Source organism: Fonsecaea pedrosoi, assembly GCF_000835455.1.
Source record: "Fonsecaea pedrosoi CBS 271.37 unplaced genomic scaffold supercont1.1, whole genome shotgun sequence".
NCBI classification, from domain to species: Eukaryota; Fungi; Ascomycota; class Eurotiomycetes; order Chaetothyriales; family Herpotrichiellaceae; genus Fonsecaea; species Fonsecaea pedrosoi.
In genome coordinates this window covers 1,398,863-1,423,318 of record NW_013550615.1, presented here as the reverse complement: position 1 = coordinate 1,423,318, position 24,456 = coordinate 1,398,863, and the positions used below count along the sequence as shown (strand labels likewise).

Genomic DNA, 24,456 nt, shown 5'->3' with positions numbered 1-24,456 from the left:
CTTATTTCACGCCTCCATTGCTCCCTTTTTTTTCCCTTTCACTTTTTCTCCTTGCCAGTCTATGAAAATTCTCCACTCCACTCTCTCCATGATAGCCACGTGACTATCCACGAGATAGGTAGCCCGTCGAGATATGGACAGGGGCTGAAAGGGGAGAAAAGGGTTAAAGTACTGTAAGGTAAGGAGGCGCAAAGGAGGCAGCCCCGAGGAGTCAGGGTGAAGCGAGAGAGAGAGAGAGAGAGAGAGAGAGAGAGAGAGAGAGAGAGAGAGAGAGAGAGAGAGAGAGAGAGAGAGAGAGAGAGAGAGAGGAAGAATCGGCATACACATAACAGATGCTTGAGGCGGGAGAGATGAATGAAATGATTGAATGGGTGGGTGGATGGCTGGATACATTTCACACTTGTGTTGGACTGTACCCCTACATGTACGGAATCGCATTCCATGTCCATGTACAATTAATTACACTGTGCAATTCCCGGCACCTGGGTATGGATGGATGGATAGGACAGCTCCGTTACGAGGTAAGATGGAGCGTGTTGACCGACCCCAGAGACTCGCTGTCCTGTGTATCTGTCTCTTGCTGATACATACAACCGGCTGCGTTCATCCGTCGGGTTCATCCTCGTTCCTCGTTTCACCATCTCAGTCTCATTCTCGTGCCCTTTTCGTTGCTGATTTGTTGCTGCTGATGTTGGTACAGGGATGTCTCGTTCAGTCGTTCGTTGGTTGGCAAATCCGTGTGTCAGAAACTCCTGCATGCGCCAGAAACACCCTCGTCCAGTCTCCACATGTCGTCGCGAGCCGTGGCATATGGACACACAACTCTCCTTCACGCCATGCCTCTGCCGCATCTCAAACTCCAGTCATACATTGAGCCAACCCAAAACCTCAACGTTCTCAATCATGGGAACTCTTGACTTCCTCGACCTTCTTTGACCCGACTTGCTTCCAATTGGTGCTTAACGAGGTTCCGTTACTCTCGTAGAAGCTTTTAGCCATCGCTCTACGTGTGTCGTCGTCCGACATGGCATAAAGCTTCTTGAAGAATCCGTCTACCGCATCGCCCCCGTCGTACTCCGAATCATAGTCACTATCTTGATCTGCACGGGTGTCGGAAGTGCTGGCAGGCTTGTCTTTCGAAGGGTCATCCGGATTGGATTTGCCCGTCTCTTTCGACTTTGGCTTGCTTTCCTGCTTGGCTCGTGCGTGGAGTTCGTCGGCGAGTTTATCCCAGTTCTTTGGGCCATGGCGGGAGGAGGTTGGGTACGAAGGGGGATTATCCTTCACCACAATTGGTTGTGTAACTGCCGTGGCCGGCGAGGAAGTATTTGTCGACACTAACGTTGGCTTTCGCTCACCTCCCACTTCCTCTGTTCCGTTATCTGCTTCGGAAGACACTGGTTTTAGCGGCGCAACGCCTTCCAGGTCATGCCACTTCCCCGATTGCGCTTTCTTCAGCGTCAACTCGATCTTCGTTGATAGAACAGCGTACCGGCTTTGAGATGGATCGATGAGAGCGAAGAGCGGGTCGAGTGTGAATTGAAAAGTGGAGGACGGGTTAGACGGGTGGGGGAAGGAGACAGACACAGAGTCTTCCTGAATATTTATCTCACAGGCGTCTTTGGGGACATTCTTCGCGTACAGTGTCAGAGTGACCGTTTGGGTAGATTGATACCATTCGTGTCGAATCTTGAATGGAGCAGCGGTGGGTTTAGTCTCATCGTTGTTCGGCTTGGTGGTACCAGTGGTATCGGCAGCGGCGTCGGGAGCGGTGACCTCGACGTCTTTGTCATTGTCGAACTTGAAAGATCCATCCGGATTTAGTTGTGTCTTAAGCCACTCCTTCATTTGTGTCTCACTAGGTAGGTCGATCGCTGGATATTCCTTCACCGACGACACCCTCTCAGACTCGGGAGCATCTTTCAACTTCCCATCCAGCCTATTTAGCCACATCTTCCCTTCCATCTGCGCAGATTTGGTCGTTCTCCATTTCTCCATCATCTGTAAAACCGCTTTGGCATCTGCGTACCGTCCGAGGCCGTAGAGAGCCACGAGTCGTCGCTGTTGTGCAGCCTGGATCTTCTCCCTCTTTTCACGTTTCTTGGCAAGAAGAAGGGCATACTCTGCATCTTTCAGAGCGAGGTCATAACGGGGTGGCGAGAGACGTGTGAACACGAGCGACCGCTGGTGGAAATAATCCGGGGAGTAAGGGTGGTCGATGAGCGCGCGAGTGTAAAGCGACACAGCAAGGGGAAAGTCCTTATCCTCGACAGCAGCGGCACCTCGAGAGGCTAGATCCATGTTGCTAGTATTGTTATTATGGACAGAATGAATACATCGGGATCGAACTGTGGTTGAAAAGAACAATACGAGGACAACAGAATGTCCGAGAATGTCGTCTTCTTCGAAGCCTTAACTCCGCATATTTTGCTTATATCCGATGCAGGTCGACCTCTTCACAATCCCGCCAAACGCACATGTGGCTTGACAATGAACTTCCTTGTGTGGACGCAACATACACGACAAGACAGGACTCGGCCTGTGAACGCCAGTCGTGTCGGAAGCCTCGCTTGTGAGAGGCCTCCCCTCCTTGTTCCTCTATGCTCGAGACATCTTACAACGTGAGGGAAACAGGTTGAAGAATGGCAAATGCGACTTTGAAGAGCGTCCCACCTAGTGTCCGAAGACAGCCATCATGAGCAATCGCTTTTATGTGTGTTCACTCGCATGCCTGGTCTTGGACAATACCTAACGACTGTGTCAGTTTGGCGGCTCTGACTCGGGCTCAGATGCTGATGATAACGATGCCTCTCTTCCCTTCCCCAAGCCATTGGAGCGTTCTGCGTTCCTCGCTCCAGACTTTGACGCCGCAGCCTTTTTGTCGAGTCTGTCCAATCGATTCCAGACTCTTGAAGACCTGCAGACAGAGCTGCGGGAACTAAGCCAGACGCTCAACAAGGAACTGGTCGATCTAGTCAATGACAATTATCAGGATTTCCTTGCGCTAGGAAGCACGCTGTATGGCGGCGAAGAGAAAATAGAGGACATTCGACTTGGACTATTGGGGTTCGAGAGAGACATAAAAGCAGTCAGGGAAAAGGTTGACGCAAGAAGGAGTGAGGTGGCGGAGTTACTGAGACAGAAAAAGGCGCTGAGACAAGAGGCGAGCATTGGACAAGCATTGCTCGAGATTGCGGAACGCTTAGATCTACTCGAAGACAGGCTCGAAATCACGGCACCAACTACGAAGCTGTCCGCACCTAATGTCAAAGATGGTGACGGCGAGCAGTGGGGTGAGGAGTGGATTGGAGAAACGACCACCAACGACATTGACGAGGCATTCAACTCGGATGAGGCTGATGGCATCCCCTCCAGATTGAAGCACACGACTGACGAATATCTCATCTTGAAACAACTGGCGAGCAAACACAGTCCACAGCACCCTTTCCTCTTGGCCCAAGAAGGTCGAATGCGCAAGATCCAAGAGATCTTACTCTCCGACCTGGAAATGACCATCAAACAGGAAACCGAGGTCAAGAAGAAACAAAAATTATTACAGATACGCGGTGCTGTGGAAGAGTGATGTACCCGAGTGGGTGCTTGCATGCAGAAGAGCAACTCTTTTCCATCCTTTGATACCTGTACGCCGAGCCTGATGTATACCCCCGGTACCAAGACACTGAAGAATGAACGGCCCTTTCAAACAACTGCCAACTGTTGGGGAGTAGCAGCTCCCGGTGCTGGCCTGTAGAAATCCCCATTCAGAGAAAAGCCAGGGGAATTCGTGGAGCTCAAAACCACCTCGTAGATCTCCTTGACAATCTGGTCACTCAGGGCGGCCGCGTCTTTCTTCACTGCGTTGACGTATGCCTTCACGTTGTCCCGCAGCTGCTCCGGTGTAAAGCTCAGTCTTCCCACTGCCATCCTTACCACGCCTTGTCTTTCTCTATATGTACTGCCACCCATCATATTCCTCACAGCAGGCCCCGGATTCGACACAACAGAGCCCATCTTGACATTGGGCATGAGACCCCTTGGTCCCAATATCCTCGGTATCCCCTCTTTGTTCATCTTCTGTAAGGACTCGGGCACGGCGATGCACCGATCAAAGTCGATTTTGCCAGCTTTGATTCGTTCAAACACTTCCTCTTCCCCAATAACATGGGCGCCGGCTTCTCGCGCTCGTTGCGCTGCAGTTGAGTCGGGGGGACAAATCACCGCAATTTTTATGTCTGTTTTGACAGGGTATGGGAGACGGATCGCATTGCGAACCACGGGGCCATCTTTTTTGGTGCGGAGTTTGATATGAATGTCATATTTTGGCGAGTCGGGCTCGCGGCCAATTTCGAATGCTTTGATATATCTGTGACGGGTCAACAATGCCCTTGATCACGTCGGATAGCATGTCTTCGCCTACCTCATTGCTTCGCACAGAGTGAATTGCTCAATGTCTTTGAGGTTATATTGCTTGTACGCTCTATGCTTCTTCCTCCTTCTCTTAATCTTCTCCCTTGCAGCCTTTTCTTTGTCTGATAAAGGCCGAGAACCGCCCACCGCGGACAGGACTGGGGCAGAGGAAAAGCCTCGAGCAGCTGTTGCTATGCATGGCGTCGATGCACGTGTCAGAAATGGAGCAAGGAAGGAAGACGTCGTAAGACGACACAGTCTTTTCGTAGCCATCGAGAGGCCTCGAGAAACGTCCATGGTTAAACAAGGAGCAAGCCAAATCAATGGCTACTTGGGACGAATTAATGTCTAACAAGTCTTTGCAGCTCCCGTCTGGGACAAGAAGGCTGGCGAATGGAACACTAGCTTGGCGGATTTGTCAGGTTTGTGCAAGGCTGATTCACTCCATGTCCCCGCTCAAAGCCTGTGCAGAAATATCCAGACGCCGCAGTCAAAATGACTCAACGTTTGCCATAAGATAGTCGCTTCTCCCCTGTCTACCTCGTCCGCTAAGTATTCTTCACTCCCACCAAGCGACTCCTTAATATGGCAACCAAAAATGCGCCCAAGGCCAAGAAGGCCCCAAAAATCAAGCAAATGGAACTACCCAATGCCGCCGCAGGCGTAGTCACTCGATTCCCTCCAGAGCCTTCAGGATACCTTCACATAGGGCACTCGAAAGCTGCTTTACTCAATGACTACTTTGCTCACATTCAGTATCCGGGTGGCAAATTGATCCTGAGGTTCGACGATACAAACATTGAGAAAGAGAACGTTGAATATCAAGATGCAATCCGCGAGGACGTCGCTCTTTTGGGCATCGAGCCTGACGTGATCTCTTACACAAGCGACTACTTTGACCAAATCGATGAGTACTGTGTGAAGATCATTACTGCTGGTAAGGCCTACGCAGACGACACCCCTGCCGACGTGATGAGCGCACAAAGAATGGCACGTGAGCCCAGTGTCCATAGAGACGACAGCGTCGAGGATAACTTGGCAAGGTACGAGGAGATGAAAAAGGGTTCCGAAGAGGGAAAGCGATGGTGTATTCGAGCAAAGATATCCCATGCCAACGACAATGCCTCTCTCCGAGATCCTGTGATTTTCCGGTGTCCAAAAAACCAGACCCACCACCACCGAACGGGCGATAAATACAAAGCCTATCCTACCTATCAATTTGCTTGCCCAATTGTGGATTCTATCGAGGGTGTTACTCACGCTCTGAGGACGACTGAATACAACGACCAAGATGCGCAATACAAGTGGATTCTCAAGGCTATCGATCTGCGGTCTCCTTATATCTGGACTTTTTCCAAGATTCAGTTTGTGCGCACGCTCATGTCGAAGCGAAAGCTGACAAAGCTCGTGGACGCCGGTATCGTATCGGGCTGGGACGACCCACGCCTCCCTACTGTAAGGGGTATCCGACGTCGCGGCATGACTGTTGAGGGTCTGCGGGATTTCATGGTCAGTCAGGGACCCAGCAAGAATGTGGTTAATATGGACTGGCATACCATCTGGACCATGAATAAGAAAGTTATTGATCAGACGAGTGCACGATATACCGCGATTGACGACAAACGTGTTGTTTGCAAGGTCAAAGGTCTCCCACAAGATACACCATACTCGGAGATCAAACCCAAACACGCCAAGTACGATCTCGGAGAAAAGAAAGTATGGTACAGCTCGAGCATCATCATCGAGCAAGAGGATGCCCGGACATTCGCCAAAGACGAAGAGATTACGCTCATGAACTGGGGAAACGTGTACGTTCGTGACATCCAGTATGAGAAACCCACCGACAAAGCAGACATTGCCGACGGCGTCAACGCACTGGGGAATGTCGCTTCCCTCGAGCTCGAACTCCACCTCGACGGCGACTTCAAAACCACAAAGAAGAAGGTCACGTGGCTTTCCAAGGACCAAGACCTCTGTCCCGTCCAACTCGAAGATTTCGACCATTTGCTGTCCAAGGACAAGCTGACAGAGGAGGAGGAAGCACATTGGGAAGACTTTCTAACACCCAAGAGCGTCTTCACCTCTACTGCGTTGGCTGACTGCAATGTATGGGATGTCAAGGAGAACGACGTCATTCAATTTGACCGCAAGGGCTACTTTAGATGTGACAAGGCTCCAACCAAGGAGTCGAAGGGGGTCTTTTTCAAGATACCAACGGGGAAGGAATAGAATAGAATAACAGGGCAAGAGGAAGAAAAAAGCTGGATACCTGTGGAAACCAGATGAACGAGCACGAGTGATGATTTCAATGATAGAGAGGGTCTTGTCATGAACCTGGCCAAACAGCTCAAGCCCTGCGGCAGAGAACGATTCTGTGATCGCTTCCTGGGATGCTGTGGCGTCTTCTTAAGCCTGGTCATGCTAGATAGACTGGTAATCTTCTCCTCTTGCAATGCGCAATGAGCAATCACCCATCATCGGAGATTGTGCTTGCTTGCCATGTAGTGACGAAGGATAAGAAGGGCGCGAACCACAAAATACAAAAGAATCTGTTTTTGAAGCTCTATAGACTATCTAGCGGCTCCTCATCTGGAATGTCTCTTCTCATTCACACCCGGTTCTCCGCGGTCTCTGTAGATGTTCTCTCCCCCTCTCCCTCTCTCCCTCGCTTGTATAGCCACGCTCCTCGGACTTTCTGCGTTGCTTACGGCACACCAACCTAACAACCGAGTCGATCTTCCTGGCTCCTCGGTGTAAAGCCACGATGCATGACTGCGCAGAATGGGTGCGGAACTCAATAGGAGATAGGTGATATAGACCGAAACTCTGTCGACCAGGGGGGAGAACTCTACAACCACGCACTCCTCTCCCCGAATTTCATGCCTTCGGGCTCTCTGCCCATCCCACTCCTTCCGACGAGCACCTCACCTTTCCCCCTCTTCAAGAACATCCCGTCGCTCGGGTTTCCCAAGACGCCCGCGCCGGGCCCCTGAGCGACCTCGACGTCGCGGTTCCACTTGACCTGGCCCCTCAAGAGGACGTACCTGGGCCAGTTGAACACGCGAAACCCTTCAAAGGGCGTGTAGTCGATGCTGTGGTGCAGAATTTCGTTTGTTATTTTGATTTTTCCGTCGGATGCAGTTGTTGTTGTGGTGGTGGTAGAGTGGTGCCGGGGATACCAGATGACCAAGTCGGCGTCGTAGCCTGGGGCGATACTGCCCTTTCGGCCGGAGAGGCCGTACATCTTGGCTGGGTTGGTCGAGGTAAGTTCCACAAACTTGGGCAGTGTCAGTCTCCTGGTCGGTGGGATGGATGGGTCCGGGTCTGTCGCGGCGGAGAAGAGGATGGGGAGACGGGTCTCGATGCCGGGAAGGCCGTTAGGGATCTGGGCGAACGCGGGCGTCGAGTTCGTCTTTTGCGCTTCGATCAGTGGCTTTCGCTTTCCCGCGGGATGATGGTATTGGCTGGGAGCGTGGTCGGAGGATATCACCGTGATGGTCCCGTTGTTCACGCTGTCCCAGACGCTCTGCAGGTCGGAGTCGGCGTGGCGCAGGGGGGGCGCGCAGACGTGTCGTGCGCCTGCCCATTCGTCGTCCTCGACATCCCCATGGTCATGACTGTGAACACCGTTGGCTTCGTCGATGACGGGGAATTTGGTCGTCGCTAGCCTATCCGACAGCAGATACATATAATGCGGACACGTCTCGGCGTGGATCGGCAGCATTGACTTTGATTGTGCTTTCCGTGCATGGGACAGTGCGGCAGGGCTAGACATGTGGACGATGAGGATAGGCGTGGATGTGAGGGTGGAAAGCGAAATGGCGCGATAAGTGGCTTCCGACTCCGCTATCTGGGGCCGCGCAAGGGCGTGGTATTTGGGCAGAGTATGGGAGTTTTGGAGCAGACGGGTGGTTATCCTATCGCCGCTGTCAGTGATTCATGTTCAGGGTCTGTTGCCGGTTCTGAGCCGGGAAGGCATGCCTGGTAAGGCACGAGCTTTGGAATAGAGGTGATGGCGAGGTTGTGTTGGGCAGGACCAAAAGAGAACAGAACATACATATCAATCATATCGGCGTTCTCAGCATGCACCATGACCGTCATACCCACTTCTCTGCACCGCATCATCACCTCGAGCATGTCTTTATCCCCCAATTTGAATACCGGATAGGTCATATACAACTTGACGCTCGTGATGCCTTCCTCGTCGACCAGTCTTTTCAACTCTCCCTCATTCCCGGGATTGGGCTCACCGTCGACTTTTGCTTTGACCGCCCGGCCTAAGATTTCGGGACTTGGCCTGGTGAGGATCAAATGGAACCCGTAATCCACATAACTCTGGCCTCTTGCGCGGGAATGGTACTCTTCCAGCACGGGAAACAAACTCTCATCCGTCCGCTGTTGAGTCGCAAACGCGAGAACCGTCGTATTTCCACCACATAGCGCCGAGCGAGATCCTGAGAGCCATTTGTCGCCAGTTGGGGCATTATCTTGGTGTAGATGCACGTGGGAGTCAACGCCCCCAGGGGTCACGTACGCGCCCTCTGCGTCGATGATCTGAGTGTTTGCATCGGCTGGGAGAGAAAAGGCAATGGCGACGATCTGGCCGGATTTGATTCCAATGCTGAGACCCGGTTGGAGGATTTCGGTGGCTGTAACCTTTGGTATTTAAAAAAGGGGTCTTCAGCCTTGTATGGAGTTGGGATGGGGACAGACCTAGGTCACAAGGACTAGACTCACGATGGTGGCATTTTGGATGATGAGGTCAAGATCCATGGTTTTCAAGCTCAGCGAGGCTGGTTATGTATGTAAGGTCTGGCCCTGGCTTTCTTTGCTCCAGACCAGGCCAAAATCTCCTCTCAATCTGATTGTCCACGAGGCGGGGTTTCTTGCGTCTCGGGCGAGGACAAAGAAGCTCAAAGGGCTCCTGGTAATCTTTCAGTAGTCGATGCCAACAGTGCTTGAGAGTACAATGATTACATCTGCACGGGTTGCCGTTAAGTTTGGGCTTCTGAACATTGGTATGGTCATAGATCGCAATAGGGACATGGACTCGATCGATAGCTAGCGGATAAGTCCGATATGTGGTGGTGTTTTCCGGTCGAACAAAGATCTTCCGGCGGAGATTTTGGGGTTTGTGTGCGATACACTTCTGTATCCCGCATCATGTAGAGGAGTTTCATGTTAGTGGACGGGAAAGGAAGGGTAGAACGGGAGACTATGCTCATGGCTGGGGATATATCCCTCTGGATCTTTCTGTCTCGCGTCATTTGATGTTGAGAATTGGATAAGAGACATGTTATTGGCTCCCACAAGGTTCAGGCCCATCAGTTTGAAGCAGACAAATATGCCATATCAAAAAGTTCACTGTAGTCTCGAGTGTATAGCCTTGTTTTACTCTGAGAAAAGGTGTTGATGTGCCATTTGTTGTCATGTCCGCCCGCCTTATGTCAGCAGCCTCGGATGCTTGGATGATGCAATTGGAGATTTTTCTTCTTCTTTGGAGCTCATCACACTTACAATCGTCTCGCTGCTCTTTGGTTGGGGAATTTTCACAATTCAATCTAGACACATCCGCTCCCCTTGGAAGACCCGTCGCCCTCCTCCTCCATTCTCGCGCTCTCCAGCAGTGCATTGTTGTAGCCATGTCTAACGCTCTGAGGACGTCGGTGCGACGCTTCGCTACCACAGCCGCTCGTGCGGCAACTGCCGAGTCGGTCAATGCTTATGGGATCCGTCTCTCCAAAGCTCAAGGGGTGGTCGACACTCTCACCGGAGGTATTCCTCACAGGCCCCTTTCAAGCCATGGGTCCCAGTACTCACCAGAATCTAGCCATCGGCAACACTCCTTTGATAAGACTACAGAAGCTCTCCGCCGAAACCGGCTGCAACATCCTTGGTAAAGCCGAGTTCCAAAACCCCGGCGGCAGTGTCAAGGACCGCGCGGCTTTATATGTTGTCAAAGATGCAGAAGAGCGAGGTCTGCTGAAGCCTGGGGGCACCGTTGTCGAAGGGACTGCCGGCAACACTGGTATTGGTCTGGCACACGTCTGCCGAGCAAGGGGGTACAAACTGGTCATCTACATGCCAAACACCCAGTCACAAGGCAAGATCGACCTTCTGAGACTGCTGGGCGCCGAAGTATATCCTGTTCCAGCTGTCGCATGGGAGAACCCAGAAAACTACAATTGGCAAGCAAAACGACATGCAGAGAGGCTGCTCAAGGAAGATCCCGAACACGGTGCTGTATGGACCAATCAATTCGACAATACTGCTAATCGTCTGGCACACATTGTCACGACAGGGCCAGAAATTTGGGCCCAGACCGACGGCAAGATTGACGCATTCACCTCTGCGACTGGAACTGGTGGCACCCTTGCTGGTGTGACTCGATACCTCAAGGACGTCAGCAATAATTCCGTCAAATGCTTTCTGGCAGATCCTCCCGGTTCCGTTCTCTATTCGTACATCACTTCTGGTGGCCAGCTCAAAGAAAGAACGGGCAGCAGCATCACTGAGGGCATTGGCCAAGGTCGTGTGACGGACAACCTGAAGCAGGAAGTCAATGAGCTTGACGGAGCGCTAAATATCTCCGACGAGAAGACTATTGCCATGGTATACCGCTGCTTGGATGAAGAAGGTCTATATCTTGGAGCCAGCAGCGCGCTGAACGTTGTCGCTGCGAAAGAGGTCGCGGAAAAGCTGGGACCCAATCATACGGTTGTGACTGTCTTGTGCGACGGGGCATATCGATATGCGGATCGGCTCTTTAGCGACAAGTGGCTCAAAAGCAAGAATCTGAGAGAAGCGATACCCCAGCATTTGCAGAAATACGTGGTATTGCCATAGTATAGTCGGACACAACATCCAGCCAAGTCCGAACTATTTGGCGGCGAACGCCCCCTCGTCATCATCTACTCGAGAATCACTGTTACGGACCACAATGCCATTCTATGAATGGTCGCCATGTCTATCGAGCTAACGACAAACGAGGCCTGCTATCAGACTATTAGGTCGCGGCCTTTCCACTGCTCAATTCCTTCCGATTTCGAGAGACACTCCCAAGGATCCGAGTTCGAACGCGATAAGCCTTCGACCGTCAGGTCCTTGAAGTTCTCGATGCTCGACCTACTTTCGCTGGTACGATGGCGATTCTTCCGAAGGATGCACTCTGCAAAGACGTCAGTACACTTGATCATCCAGACATCATCCATGCCGATCGGGAGATGGTGACGGTTGAAGTCGTTGATACACACTCTTCAACGAAGTATTCACCACAGCCGGCGTTATTGAACTCGGAGATACAGCGCCCAGTGCAGGTGGAGCTGTTTGAGAATGTCAGGTTAGCCAATTACCTCCGAGCTCAGAAAAAGTCGTGGTGGGGAGTTGAGTATGCGCCTTAGCAGCCACTTTGATCAACAGGCTGGGGTGATAGGCAGCATACTTGTTGGGTGAGATTGCGCGGCGCCAGAAGTCGAGCAGCGTTTGCGATGGACAGGCTTGCCGTTGATGGCGGCATGGTGAAAGCGAAGCTCCCGTTGAGAAGCACCCAGGAACCAGCACGACAAGGCTGTCGACCACGGATGTTTTTGACAGTAAGGGAATGACGAGCTCCTTGCTGGTTTGTCGTCGTACTGTGGATGAAGCCCACTTGAGGACAGGGTATTATTGTGTATACGACGAACATAGCCACGAATTTTGACCATCTCTCTCCCCCTCTCCCTATCATTATCCCGTATTTCCTTATTTTCCATCACATTATGACATTTACGAGTTTACGAGGTTAAGTACCTACTGTATGCACTTCCCATCTTCCTCAACTCCCTTCTACCTATGTAGGCACCAACAGAACCCAACACAAACCCTCTCAAGCCAAGCCCGCCCCAAAAAAAGAAAAGAGGAAGAAGGAAATCCACATGCACATGCATATCACGAAACTCAACATACCTCGCAACCTAGGTACTAGGTACAAGGTACTCAACCCAACCAAAATCCCACATGCCGGGTACCAAAGTACCAAGTACCACCTCATAGCCATACCAGTACCAAGCACCAAGTCCTAGCACCAAGTCCTAACACCAAGTCCCAAGTCCAAACCCCCTCGCCGAAGATCGGGACGCGCAAAAAGAAAAAAACAAACCCAACACAAAAGTAAAAGCAAAAGGGCACCGGTCGGCGGCTTTGAGGTTGGCGGTTAACGACGGACAAAGAAATGTCTGGGCGGGAAGAGGGAGTGGATTCCCAAGAAATCAATCCTTCTGACTATCAGGTATTTTACCTGCGTTCCCGGCCCGAGGTTTCGTCGTCGTCGTTTTTGTTGTTTGGCGATATCGGTCTACACTCTGCACTAAAGACATACTTGTACAAGGGTAGAGATTTCTGCAAAAGAAAAAAAAGACGCTTTTGTATTCGTCGTGTCCCCTGTGCAAGATGGTCTGTTCATTCTGTGGAACGTCGAGTACGAGGGTACTCGTTATAGAATAAGCGAACCTCGAGCGCATCCATAGTCCATAGGTCCCCATCTCCCGTTGTTGCCCGAGGACCACTTGATATAACCACCGTCTATGTTCCATCCCCTTGATTGACATCTCACAGACTAGCTAATGCTGTGACATGTCCAGGCAATCAAAAGCAAACAAAACAATAAGAGCAAGAGGTAACCCAAAACCGGCTAAGATTTTTATGTCGTTCAGGGTAGAAGAGAAACGCCAGCACACGCCAAACTAGAATCAGTCACCTTTCATCTGCATAGGGCAAACGAATGCGTGCAGAAGGTCCCAGAGAAGGGCGTTGATGCCTCCCAAAGACATTACGTGCCCGTCCTCATCCCCGCTCAACTTGAGGGATCCATTCAAGCTGCTGCAACTGGATTCCTAACCCAGAATAGTGGCGTGTCGCCTAGTGCTTTGCGGTGACCGCCTCGCCGGTGAGTTTCTCGACGGCTTCTTTGGCACTGTTCAGAGGTTAGCATATCAGTCCAGAATGATAGCAGTAGGGGACCAGCATACATATCACCCAGGGCAACCATGCAGATTGTCTGCCAGATACCCAGTCCGATACGGGGAGTGACACCACGGTAGAGGCCTTTCAGACCGTTGGTGCTGTAGATGTAGTTCAACGTCTTCCCGACGGTCAAGTTCTTTGGTCGATTAGGATCATTGGACTTGCTTTGCATCTCGACTCGGATGACTTCAATGGGCTGGTTCCAGGCGGACAGACCACCACCGAGACCACTGGCCAAAATCTTCTCTCCCGCATTCAACTTCTCTCCATTCTCCTTGCCCGTGAATCTCCGGATACCTGACTCGGCGAGTCTGGAAAGACCGAAACGGGAGCCCCAGTTGGTGACTTGACGAATGGCGACGGCGTTGACACCCTTGTTGATGCCTCGGATGCCCTCTTTCTTGTAGATGTTTGCGAAAGTCGTGAACGTAGAGGGGGGCTTTACACCCTGTGCGGCCAGTTTGTGCTGGGTGATTTCCACGGTTTTCATACATGTGCAGAAACCCATGGTTGCATAGGCTTGGGCCATGCCACCGACCATACCACCCGTGATCCCGGCGAGGAAGTTGTTGGCCCCAAAGGTCTTTGCGTAGTATTCAGCCTCGGAGGCGACGAAGAGCAAGACAGCACCCTTGGTAGAGGCTTCGATCCAGGCCCACGGGATGAGACCTTGGTAGACTATGCATTTCGAGAGATCAAATCAGCCGAGGTCTTCTCCAGGGTAGAATTGGGTGCTTTGTGCCTTACATCCAAAAACACCACCACGTCCCCATATCCGCGACATAGCTCCAGCGAACGTGTCAGTTCGGTGGGCGGCCATGGTGGTCTTGACGACCTCCAGAGGCTGTCCCAGTGTAGTGACCTCGAACATATTGAGACCAGCGCCAAGTAGAAGGTTGCTGAACTTGACGGGCTTCTTTTCAATCTTGGGCGCTGCAGGCGCAGGTGCCAGAACTGCTTCTGCGGACATTGTTGGCGGATATGCGAGCTTGTCTACCCTGACCAAGGGATGAGGTCGGCTTCGTCGCCTTGAGGGTTAATGAGAGGGAGGGAGGTACTGCTGGGCGACAGGGGGATTGCCTCGGTGTGAATGATGCAAAGATACAGACACGAAATGGCTATTGCGGTACGTAGCTCGTTGTCCGGAGTATAAGAGACAACCAAAAAAGCAGCGGAGCTTAAGAAAGACACAAGAGTACGAGTAGGAATTGGTCTGACAGTGATCGCAGTCACCACAAGTCCGAGATGGTTTTGTTCAGCTCCCTCGGCGAAGAAGGACGAGTTGACCATCCCGTAGAATATCGGCGCAGGCGCCTCGACCAAACCCCCATTCGGGCCAAAAGCAGATTAGTGGCTTAGGCGTTCGGCGTGTTGAGCGGACACATGTCTCTTAGCTGAGGTGGCCGGAGCCTCCATTTCACCCCCAAGCTCCATCCTTCCAGGCATCGCCCCTAGATTTCGGACGCCGCCTCCCTAAAATGTGGGTCTGCCGGCCTCCTTTAGCCTCCTAGGGCCACCCAACGCCGCCAACGCGCTTCTCAACCATCCGAAAATAAAAGTTTCAGGAAATTTTACGTCGCACAGTCCACGCAACGATGTCTCGCAAAGACACCGCGGCCCCCATGGCTCCTTAACACTGGGCTCTACGAAAGGGTGTACGGCATCTGGGCACGTAGAATACTTGTGGCGGATTGGCAGGCGATGGGCACAAAGTAAAATATGGTATTCGCATCCAACAACGCTCGTCAATTAAATAATGGCGTAATTGAACGGCGAAACAGATTCACCCTAGACCAGACCCGACCTCGCATTGTCCTATCCCCTTGTCCCGTTTAGACGTACAAGTATGTTTTGCATTGTACAACCCCCGCTCTTCATGTCCAGATCACAATGAAGCACCCACGAGTTTGGCATAGGCTTCGGTGCTGAAGGACTTGGGGCGCTCGATGGGTGCACCGAGAGCACGGTCGATGATAAGTTGCGGCAGGACTCCCAGGGCGCGCGAGACACCGAAGAGGACAGTGTAATAGTTGGCTTCGGTCAATCCGTAGTATTGCAAGAGGACGCCGGAGTGCTAGTTCACATGTTAGCGCAGTCGAAAATTGGTTCCAATGATCAACTTACAGCATCAACGTTGGGGTATGGGTTCTTGGTCTTTCCGTGCTTTGTCAAAACACCAGGGGCGATCTTGTAGACCTGGCTGACCAGCTTGAACATGGGGTCATTGGGGAGCTTGCGAAGAGCGAACTCGCGTTGAGACACGTAGCGGGGATCCGTCTTGCGGAGGACGGCATGACCATAGCCAGGAACGACACGGCCACCGTTCAGGGTCTCCCACAGGTAGTCGGTGATCTTTTGGTCGCTGAGATCATCGCCAATGCTCTCCTTCATCTTGGTGAGCCAGTTCAAGACTTCTTGGTTGGCCAGACCGTGGAGAGGACCGGCCAAACCGTTGAGACCAGCAGCAAGGGAGAGCATAGGAGAGCTCAAAGCGCTTCCGACCAAATGAGTGGTGTGTGCGCTGACATTACCACCCTCATGGTCAGAGTGGATGGTGAGATAGAGACGCATAAGCTCAACGAAGTCAGCGTTGTCGCCGTAGCCAAGCTGGTTGGCCAAGTTGAAGCCATAGTCCTTGTCTTTCTGGATAGGGGCCACCTTGCCATCCTTGTATGCGTTACGGTAGATCTTCGCAGCAATCGTGGGCAGCTTGGCAATGAGGTTCATCGAGTCCTCGAAAGTGTATGACCAGTAGTCCTTCTTATTGATGCCCTTGGCGTAGGCTTTGGCGAACTCCGAGGTGTGCTCGAGTGCAACAACGGCAATCGAAAACTGAGCCATTGGGTGCATGTCGCTGGGACAACGATCGATGAGTTCCTCGACGAACTTGGGAAGATCAGATCGAGCTGCCCAGTCGGCAGACAGGTCTCGGACCTGCTGCTCGCTGGGAACCTCGCCGGTCAGAAGAAGCCAGAACAGCCCTTCTGGCAGAGGCTCCTCGCCTCCAGGAGCCTTAGGGAGCACTTCCTGGCATTCAGGTATAGTCCTTCCACGGAATCTGATACCCTCTTCTGAGTCAAGCACGGAACCCTCCCAGACTAGAGACTTGATGCCTCGAGCACCACCGTAGACTTGGTCCAGTGTAACTTCGCCAATGACTTTTGAGCCATAGTCCTTTCTCAGCTTCTTGACTTTCTCAATCTCGCCAGGGAGTTTAGCAGCGAAGACCTCTTTTAGGGACTAAAGAAGGAGGGAGGTGTTAGTCAGGGAGCTCTCAGCAAAGTCAGTTCGAATAGCTCACTTGGGTGCTTGCGCAGCGCACGCCATTGAAGGCGGCTTTCTGGACCAAAGGTCTGGTTGATGAACGGAGCAAAGAGCTCCCTAGGCGAAGAGAGGAGGCCATGATAGTAACAACACGAGGTAGTCGAAGCAAAAGAAGGTCAAGAAGAATGCTACGTCAAGGGAGCTTTATGAAGGAGTGCGGGAAAAAAAAAGGTGCAGGTGCAGATAGGAAAGTTAGGGAGGAGAAAGCTGTCCCTGTTGAATTATTGAATGATGAAAATGGCCCACTTGGGGGCCGCTTAACGAGCAAGGCTTCGGCGTGCCGGATGACCTCTCCTTCAATAAGGTCAGGGTTTGCCAATTGGGGTTCAATAGCCAGCCAACAGCGGCACGGGCGGGCCTCAGCAAGCCCTACTAGGGATGCCAACTTCGCAGTCCGAAGAAGATTGGACGCCCCAATGCCCCGTACGCCTTCAATCTTTGATCACGTGAAAAGCTGGCAACAATATTATTCCGGCCGGCTAGTTTGGCTGGTTAGGCTGTTTCTCAAGCCTCCGCTTTTTCTATCTGCGACGCCCTTTCAACTCGTGCTCAAATCTTCACTTCATCTCATCACCATCTCATCACTCAGGCATCACCAACCGACGCACCATCCATCGCGTTTGACTTCCTTTTCTTCGCCTTCATCACGCACATAGTCTCATCAGCTCGTAAAGTGCTTCTCTACCAGTATTCTTCTCTGCACACGGCCGCTAGTTCCTCAATACTGCCGCTGCCAGGCCGCAGTTGCCACCTCGCTGTAGAAGTCTTGTGGGCGCAATCTACACTTAGCAGGGAAAAGGAAGAATTTGGGGGGAAAGACTACACTCTTGCACCGCACATCATCCTTCACTTCACCTGTACCTCGAGTCTGTAAGACGTCTTTGTCGATCGAAGACTCTGTATGCGTTGATCGACTCAACTTCGCCCCTTTCGCCGTCTTCCACCTTGCCAGGGTCAGTTTCCTCCTTCAACACCTTGTGTCATCACCTGCTGTAGGAGAGCTCGGCGCTCCATCATGTCGTCCGCAGTAGCGGAGCTGGACTCGATCCTGCAGTCCATGCTCAACCTCAAGCCACCAGGAGTTTCAGGCTCAAAGATCACTGCCATCACCACACTTTGTACATCAAACATCCAAGTATGTCGATTTTTCAGCTTTGTGCGTCGCGCCTCCTGTAACTGACGTGACTTCTAGTCCGAATCAGTCCTTATTCAAAAGATCTATACCCATTTCAAGAAGACACCAGGAACACACAAATTGGGGGTTCTCTACGTGATAGATTCAGTGACGAGACAATGGGTAGATCAAGCCAGAAAATCAGGTCAACAGCTGGGTAGCGGAGCTCCTGATGGAACCTTTGCCGCTGGTGTGACTCGAGTGACTGAATTGCTGCCCGTACTCATGAACGACATTATTGCTACCGCTCCAGAAGACCAGAAGGTATGCCATTCTATGTCTGTCGTATTCCTCTTAAACTATTTTGAAGTTCGACACGCACTCCACGCGACCAGATTACCCGTACACCACCACCTAAGTCTTATTGTTGTTTGCCTGGCTGCTTTGATCGAGACTCACGTATGACCACCTCTGTTTAGGTCAAAATCAGAAAGCTTTTAGAAATTTGGGAGCGGTCGAACACGTTTCCAACTCCCTTGCTTGCTTCACTCAAAGAAAAGCTTGATGCGCCTAAAGGTATATTCAAAATTCTATCTCTCTCGCACCCGAAACGGATCAAACCTAACTGTAACGCAGTCTCAACCACACCTGAAGGATCACCGGCACCCGGTTTCGTGCCACTTGGTCAGTCGATTACCACTGACAATATGGCAGCAAAACCTCCCCAGCAGCAGGACACGTCAGCTATCCTGGAAGCGCTCAAGAATATGGCAAAGCAGAACACTACCGCGCCACCAGCCATTCCAGCACCCGCCCAAACTAGTTTGAATAATCTGTTAGGCGCGCAGAATGGGATCCCTCTGACGAACAGTACCGTAAACCCCGGCCTTGCTCCCGTCGCCGCCAATGGGTCGGCTGTAAACCAGCTTGGAGCTCTGTTCGCTGGATTGAGTAATGGTGCGCAAAGTCAAAGTCCTGCAAATGTACCTGCAAATCCACTTGCTGCGTTTCTTCCGCAACAAGCTCCTGCTCCCACGGTGCCACAAAACCCTGCTCCTCTAGGCCAAGATACTCAGGCTCAAGCACAAGTTCAACTGCAACTCTTGCAGCTGTTGGCTAGTCAAGGTGTTCCTCCAGACCAATGGGCGACCGCTCTACAATTGTTGAACATGCAGGCCGCAGGAGGCGGTGGTGCTGGTAGTGGTGGTGGCGCTGCGAGTGCCAGTGGCCTTCCGTTTCCGCCTCCTGTACCAGCAAGCAATTGGGCAGGCCAGGTTCAAGCAACTGGGTCGTCACGTGATGCTCAAACCCGTTCCCCTCCTGGTCAATATCGACGTCGCTCACGCTCTCCTGGCTATGATAGACGCCGAGATATGTCTCCAAGACGTCGCCGAGATAGTCCGGGGGCTGATGGATATCGTAATGATCGCGATGGCAGGCGAGCTGATTACCGTCAGCGCAGCCCAATGGGTAGAAGACGCCGAAGCACCACACCGCCCAGTGACTACAAGCTTCCACCACCAGGCCCCAAGAACGTACAATGGGATCCGACTCTGCCCAAAGGTCACATCAAAGTCTTCAGTCGGACACTCTTCGTGGGTGGAGTCACCTCGTCCGAAGCACACTTGAGGGGCCTGTTCAGTAAATTCGGGGTGGTTCAGACCTGCATTGTCAATATCGATAAACGCCATGCTTTCATCAAAATGATTAATCGCCGCGATGCCGAAAGTGCCCGTGATGGAATGGAAGAGTACAAGGTGGGCGACATGCAACTCCGCGTAAGTGACCTGCGTATTGGCAGCGAATTGAAAAGCAAGATAGAACCGAACTGACATTTGCCCTGCAGACCAAATGGGGAGTGGGATTTGGACCACGTGACTGCAGTGACTATCAAACCGGAATTAGTATCATTCCGATTGAACGCCTCACGGATGCAGACCGCAAGTGGCTGCTCACCGCCGAATACGGGGGCACTGGCGGTGCGCCGATCCAAGAAGGTATGGTCGTGGAAGAGCCTGACATTGAAATAGGTGCAGGGGTTTCCTCCAAAGGTATGACTGCTCCCTGCTCACCCTGGTGGACATATTCTAACTGTAATGTAGCCATGAGTCGACGTATTGCTACTGATCAGGGCGGACGACGCGGGCCTCAATCTTCTCGCCAGCATCCGGGACGTGACGACAACAGATACAGAGACAATGATCGCCGCATGGACCGGGATGATCGCCAAGGCGCAGGCAACCCCAATAACATTGGTGTTATGCCGTCAATGCCTTTCCCTATGAATTTTGGCAACATGTCCAACGGAATGCCCGGCTTCCCGCCTGGATTCCAGATGTCCGCATTCCAACCGCAAGGCAAGCAGGACTAAAAGGCACACGGCCACTCGATTTGACCGGCAGATCGAAACTGCACACAGGCAGAAATGGCGTTATTGTCGTTACCGGTACCAAGTGTTGATGGTCAGGCATGATACCCAATCGATATGTATGAATCAAGCATATTCAGGAGTTGGTCACCAGCACAGAACACCCCAAAATTGGAGGCGGTTGTGATGGAAGCAATTTTCTTTATTCAACTAGTACAATGCAGGCTCTCGTAAGGTCGTTCTCGTCTGCTAGCATTGAGGCCTTGTCAGTTCGATTGGGAACACAGGATTGAGATTTGACAAGGGCAGATTCGGGAACGACGACGTATGTATGGATAATCAAAGGATGCGTTTTTACAAGGTGACAGGCTTGGTGTTGCTCACCGACACCTATTGACCCTGGTGGGATTGGTTACCACTTGGTTACCAGTCTCAACGTGTTCTCGTTCCCACGTGCTGCGACACGTGGATGGGCTTTTGAGATGATATTCTGTACAAAATAGAGAGATCCATCTGACATCGCACCAATCGCCCCTCTCTGTGATTTTTCTTGTCTTGTTAGGCTATGGGTCCCCTTTTTCTTGTCCTTATCATCAGACAACCAAGCCCCCCACAGACAAGGCTTCCGCGCCCGACACCGCCTCAGTCACCCGACGTTTCTGTGTCTTGGAAGGAACATTGCCAAGTCTAGATAATGACAAGTCTGACTTGGGATGGCGTGAGCGATTGGTTCTGGGGCTCAAATAGGGCTTGGTTCCGCTCAATCAGCTTCTAAGGGGAATAGAGGGATAGCCGTCACCACCCGTTGTGGAAGGGATTGGCCCAAGATTGCGGGGGTGAACGTCGGAGTCCTGATCCTTTCGCCTCTGAGATTCACTCATTCTTCTCTTACCACTTTGTTTCTTTGACTTTGGGCTCATGGCGCTTTCCCCAATATTCTTACAACCTGTACAGAGTCATCATTGTGTCCTTCCTTTGAAGCTCGTGCGACCTGAAATTGAAGGCTGCGACCACGGTGCTACGCTTTCCTCACATCAAGAACCCTCGCTTGACTGCCTTTCCACGACTCTTTCTTCTGGCGCCCACCTCCTCACGCCGTATTCATCTCACCCCCAATGGAGTCGATATAGCCCACACCGTTAACCTCTTCCTATTTACTCAACATGGTAGACACTTCTTCAGACGTTAGTTCCTCGGGCTCGACCCATTCCTCGCCCGATAAGCCTCACCCTCTCCATGTCACCGTGAACGATGTTGTTCCAGACGAGAAACCCGACGTCATGTTCACCCCACGAAAGGCTTCGAGATTGGAAAAGGACGATGACGATGAGGAGGAAGATCTGGATGCGCTTATTGAAGAGTTGGAATCACTCGACCCAGATGCTGATATTGAAGCCGACATCGAGACAGCAGCGGGTGCGCGAAATGTGCCCGAGGAAATGCTCCAGACCGACACGCGGGTGGGATTGATCGAGCCCGAAGTAGTGGCCAGGCGAAAGAAATTCGGGCTAAACCAAATGAAAGAAGAGAAAGAGAATTTGCTGCTGAAGTTCCTGGGATACTTTGTTGGTCCCATTCAATTTGTCATGGAGGTAGGGCTACCCACTGCAACATTACGCCGATACCCATCTCGGCGATGCTTATACTGATGTCTTGTCCCACAGGCTGCTGCGATCCTCGCCGCTGGTCTTGAAGACTGGGTGGACTTTGGCGTCATTTGTGCGCTGCTCCTGTTAAATGCCAGCGTCGGGTTTATCCAAGAGTTTCAAGCTGGCTCTATCGTCGAAGAGTTGAAGAAGACCTTGGCTCTGAAGGCTGTCGTCCTGAGAGAAGGCCACCTGATCGAAATCGAGGCTCCTATGGTGGTTCCTGGAGATATTCTACAACTTGAAGAAGGCACAATCATACCCGCTGACGGCCGGCTCGTTACTGAAGATGCGTTCCTTCAAGTCGACCAATCCTCCATCACGGGCGAGTCCCTCGCCGCGGACAAGCATCTGGGCGATACCTGCTATGCCTCCTCTGCCGTGAAACGAGGCACCGCCTTTATGATTGTAACGGCAACGGGAGACAACTCCTTTGTCGGCCGAGCGGCCGCTTTGGTCAATGCCGCATCAGGTGGCTCAGGCCATTTCACCGAAGTCCTCAATGGTATCGGTACAGTGTTGCTTGCGCTCGTGGTTTTCACCTTACTCGTGGTTTGGATATCGTCATTCTATCGATCTAACGACATTGTCACCATCCTCAGATTTACCTTGGCGATCACCATTATCGGTGTTCCTGTCGGTCTCCCTGCCGTGGTCACCACCACCATGGCTGTCGGCGCAGCCTACCTGGCCAAGAAGAAGGCCATCGTCCAGAAGTTATCCGCCATTGAATCGCTTGCCGGCGTGGAGATACTCTGCTCGGACAAGACGGGGACTTTGACCAAGAACAAACTCTCCCTTCACGAGCCATACACGGTGCATGGTGTTGATCCCGAGGATATGATGCTCACCGCGTGTTTGGCGGCGTCCCGGAAGAAAAAGGGCATGGATGCTATCGATAAGGCATTTCTCAAAGCCTTGCGGTACTACCCTCGAGCTAAGCAGGCCTTATCCAAGTACAAAGTCATCCAATTCCATCCATTTGACCCAGTTTCGAAAAAGGTCAGCACCGTTGTCGAATCACCTCAGGGTGAGCGCATAATTTGCGTCAAGGGCTCGCCGCTATTTGTGCTCCGCACAGTGGAAGATGACCATCCCATTCCCGAGGAAATTGATATCGCATACAAAAACAAGGTCGCAGAGTTCGCAGCTAGAGGCTTTCGCTCTCTGGGTGTGGCCAGAAAGCGAGGTGACAACTCGTGGGAAATTCTGGGGATTATGCCTTGTGCAGACCCGCCTCGACATGACACCGCCAAAACAATCAACGAAGCCAAATCGTTGGGTTTGTCCATCAAGATGTTGACTGGTGACGCCGTCGGTATCGCCCGAGAAATGTCTCGACAGTTGGGACTTGGAACCAATGTCTTCAACGCAGAGCGCCTTGGACTCGCTGGTGGCGGGACGATGCCGGGCTCCGAAGTCTACGACTTTGTTGAGGCTGCAGATGGGTTTGCCGAAGTGTTCCCCCAGCACAAGTACAACGTTGTCGAAATCCTACAGCAAAGAGGTTATCTGGTGGCAATGACTGGCGATGGGGTCAACGACGCGCCCTCGTTGAAGAAGGCGGATACCGGTATCGCGGTCCAAGGCGCAACTGATGCAGCTCGATCAGCAGCAGACATTGTTTTCCTCGCGCCTGGTCTCTCGGCTATCATCGACGCCCTGAAGACGTCGCGCCAAATATTCCACCGCATGTACGCATACGTCGTTTACCGCATTGCTCTGTCACTTCATCTGGAGATCTTCCTGGGCCTGTGGATCGCCATTCTGAACAAGTCGCTCAACCTTAAGTTGGTGGTTTTTATTGCTATCTTTGCCGACATCGCCACACTGGCAATTGCCTACGACAATGCGCCATATTCGAAAACGCCGGTCAAGTGGAATCTGCCCAAACTATGGGGCATGTCCATTCTATTGGGAATTGTGCTCGCTGCCGGGACTTGGATCGCACTAACGACGATGATTGTGGGCGGGCACGATGGTGGTATCGTTCAGAACTTTGGGCACACGGACGCTGTCTTGTTTCTTCAGATCTGCCTCTCTGAAAATTGGCTGATTTTCATCACCCGCGCTAATGGCCCCTTCTGGTCCAGCATCCCTTCCTGGCAGCTCGTGGGTGCCATCTTACTTGTGGACATTCTCGCAACATTCTTCTGTCTTTTCGGTTGGTTTGTCGGTGGGCAACAGACCAGCATTGTTGGTGTGGTGAGGATCTGGTTGTATTCTTTCGGGGTCTTTTGCGTCATGGCTGGCGTCTATTACCTTTTGCAAGACAGCGTCACATTTGATGACATTGTGCATGGGCGGAAGACGAGGAGCAATAAGGTGCTCAAGAAGAGAGACATGGAGGATTTCCGTGAGTTTGGCCCTTGAGAGAGTGTGGAGTGAGTTGACTAACGTATGCTTCGCAGTTGTGTCGTTGAACCGCGTGTCCACCCAGCACGAGAAGGTTGCATGATGCGCGACCCGTATGCTACAGGCTGGCTACGCGCGGTCACAGTCAGCAGGAACGCCGCAGAGTTGGCCACAGCCGGACCTCAACCATGATCTCCTCTTCAGGAACAACTTCTGCACCGACTCAGTCAGATCGGGAGCTC

The 24,456-nt window shown here is 52.1% G+C and overlaps 10 protein-coding genes across 10 annotated transcripts; 5 read left to right on the top strand and 5 right to left on the bottom strand.

The window, feature by feature from the left end:
• Positions 1-897: 897 nt before the first annotated feature.
• On the bottom strand, positions 898-2,301 carry Z517_00509 (uncharacterized protein; the record flags this gene model as incomplete). The annotated part of the gene is made up of 1 exon (XM_013433474.1): positions 898-2,301. The coding sequence occupies one exon, from the start codon at positions 2,299-2,301 to the stop codon at positions 898-900; it is 1,404 nt and encodes a 467-aa protein (XP_013288928.1).
• Positions 2,302-2,695: 394 nt separating this feature from the next.
• On the top strand, positions 2,696-3,583 carry Z517_00508 (uncharacterized protein; the record flags this gene model as incomplete). Its single annotated transcript, XM_013433473.1, has 2 exons — positions 2,696-2,713; positions 2,765-3,583. 2 exons carry the CDS (start codon positions 2,696-2,698, stop codon positions 3,581-3,583), a joined length of 837 nt encoding a protein of 278 aa, XP_013288927.1.
• Positions 3,584-3,699: 116 nt separating this feature from the next.
• Positions 3,700-4,704, bottom strand: Z517_00507 (ribosomal protein L1; the record flags this gene model as incomplete). The annotated part of the gene is made up of 2 exons (XM_013433472.1): positions 3,700-4,363; positions 4,418-4,704. The coding sequence occupies 2 exons, from the start codon at positions 4,702-4,704 to the stop codon at positions 3,700-3,702; spliced, it is 951 nt and encodes a 316-aa protein (XP_013288926.1).
• Positions 4,705-4,992: 288 nt separating this feature from the next.
• Z517_00506 (glutamate-tRNA ligase) lies at positions 4,993-6,636 on the top strand (the record flags this gene model as incomplete). Its single annotated transcript, XM_013433471.1, has 1 exon — positions 4,993-6,636. The coding sequence occupies one exon, from the start codon at positions 4,993-4,995 to the stop codon at positions 6,634-6,636; it is 1,644 nt and encodes a 547-aa protein (XP_013288925.1).
• Positions 6,637-7,255: 619 nt separating this feature from the next.
• On the bottom strand, positions 7,256-9,180 carry Z517_00505 (dihydropyrimidinase; the record flags this gene model as incomplete). The annotated part of the gene is made up of 3 exons (XM_013433470.1): positions 7,256-8,324; positions 8,465-9,063; positions 9,145-9,180. The coding sequence occupies 3 exons, from the start codon at positions 9,178-9,180 to the stop codon at positions 7,256-7,258; spliced, it is 1,704 nt and encodes a 567-aa protein (XP_013288924.1).
• An 869-nt stretch (positions 9,181-10,049) lies between these two features.
• Z517_00504 (cysteine synthase) lies at positions 10,050-11,253 on the top strand (the record flags this gene model as incomplete). The annotated part of the gene is made up of 2 exons (XM_013433469.1): positions 10,050-10,182; positions 10,238-11,253. 2 exons carry the CDS (start codon positions 10,050-10,052, stop codon positions 11,251-11,253), a joined length of 1,149 nt encoding a protein of 382 aa, XP_013288923.1.
• Positions 11,254-13,302: 2,049 nt separating this feature from the next.
• On the bottom strand, positions 13,303-14,377 carry Z517_00503 (mitochondrial DNA replication protein YHM2; the record flags this gene model as incomplete). Its single annotated transcript, XM_013433468.1, has 3 exons — positions 13,303-13,357; positions 13,413-14,085; positions 14,155-14,377. The coding sequence occupies 3 exons, from the start codon at positions 14,375-14,377 to the stop codon at positions 13,303-13,305; spliced, it is 951 nt and encodes a 316-aa protein (XP_013288922.1).
• A 915-nt stretch (positions 14,378-15,292) lies between these two features.
• Z517_00502 (citrate synthase, mitochondrial) lies at positions 15,293-16,810 on the bottom strand (the record flags this gene model as incomplete). The annotated part of the gene is made up of 3 exons (XM_013433467.1): positions 15,293-15,481; positions 15,532-16,647; positions 16,709-16,810. 3 exons carry the CDS (start codon positions 16,808-16,810, stop codon positions 15,293-15,295), a joined length of 1,407 nt encoding a protein of 468 aa, XP_013288921.1.
• A 936-nt stretch (positions 16,811-17,746) lies between these two features.
• Z517_00501 (uncharacterized protein) lies at positions 17,747-20,216 on the top strand (the record flags this gene model as incomplete). The annotated part of the gene is made up of 5 exons (XM_013433466.1): positions 17,747-17,866; positions 17,924-18,169; positions 18,325-19,623; positions 19,692-19,896; positions 19,948-20,216. 5 exons carry the CDS (start codon positions 17,747-17,749, stop codon positions 20,214-20,216), a joined length of 2,139 nt encoding a protein of 712 aa, XP_013288920.1.
• Positions 20,217-21,376: 1,160 nt separating this feature from the next.
• Z517_00500 (plasma membrane ATPase) lies at positions 21,377-24,232 on the top strand (the record flags this gene model as incomplete). The annotated part of the gene is made up of 2 exons (XM_013433465.1): positions 21,377-21,805; positions 21,878-24,232. The coding sequence occupies 2 exons, from the start codon at positions 21,377-21,379 to the stop codon at positions 24,230-24,232; spliced, it is 2,784 nt and encodes a 927-aa protein (XP_013288919.1).
• Positions 24,233-24,456: the final 224 nt, after the last annotated feature.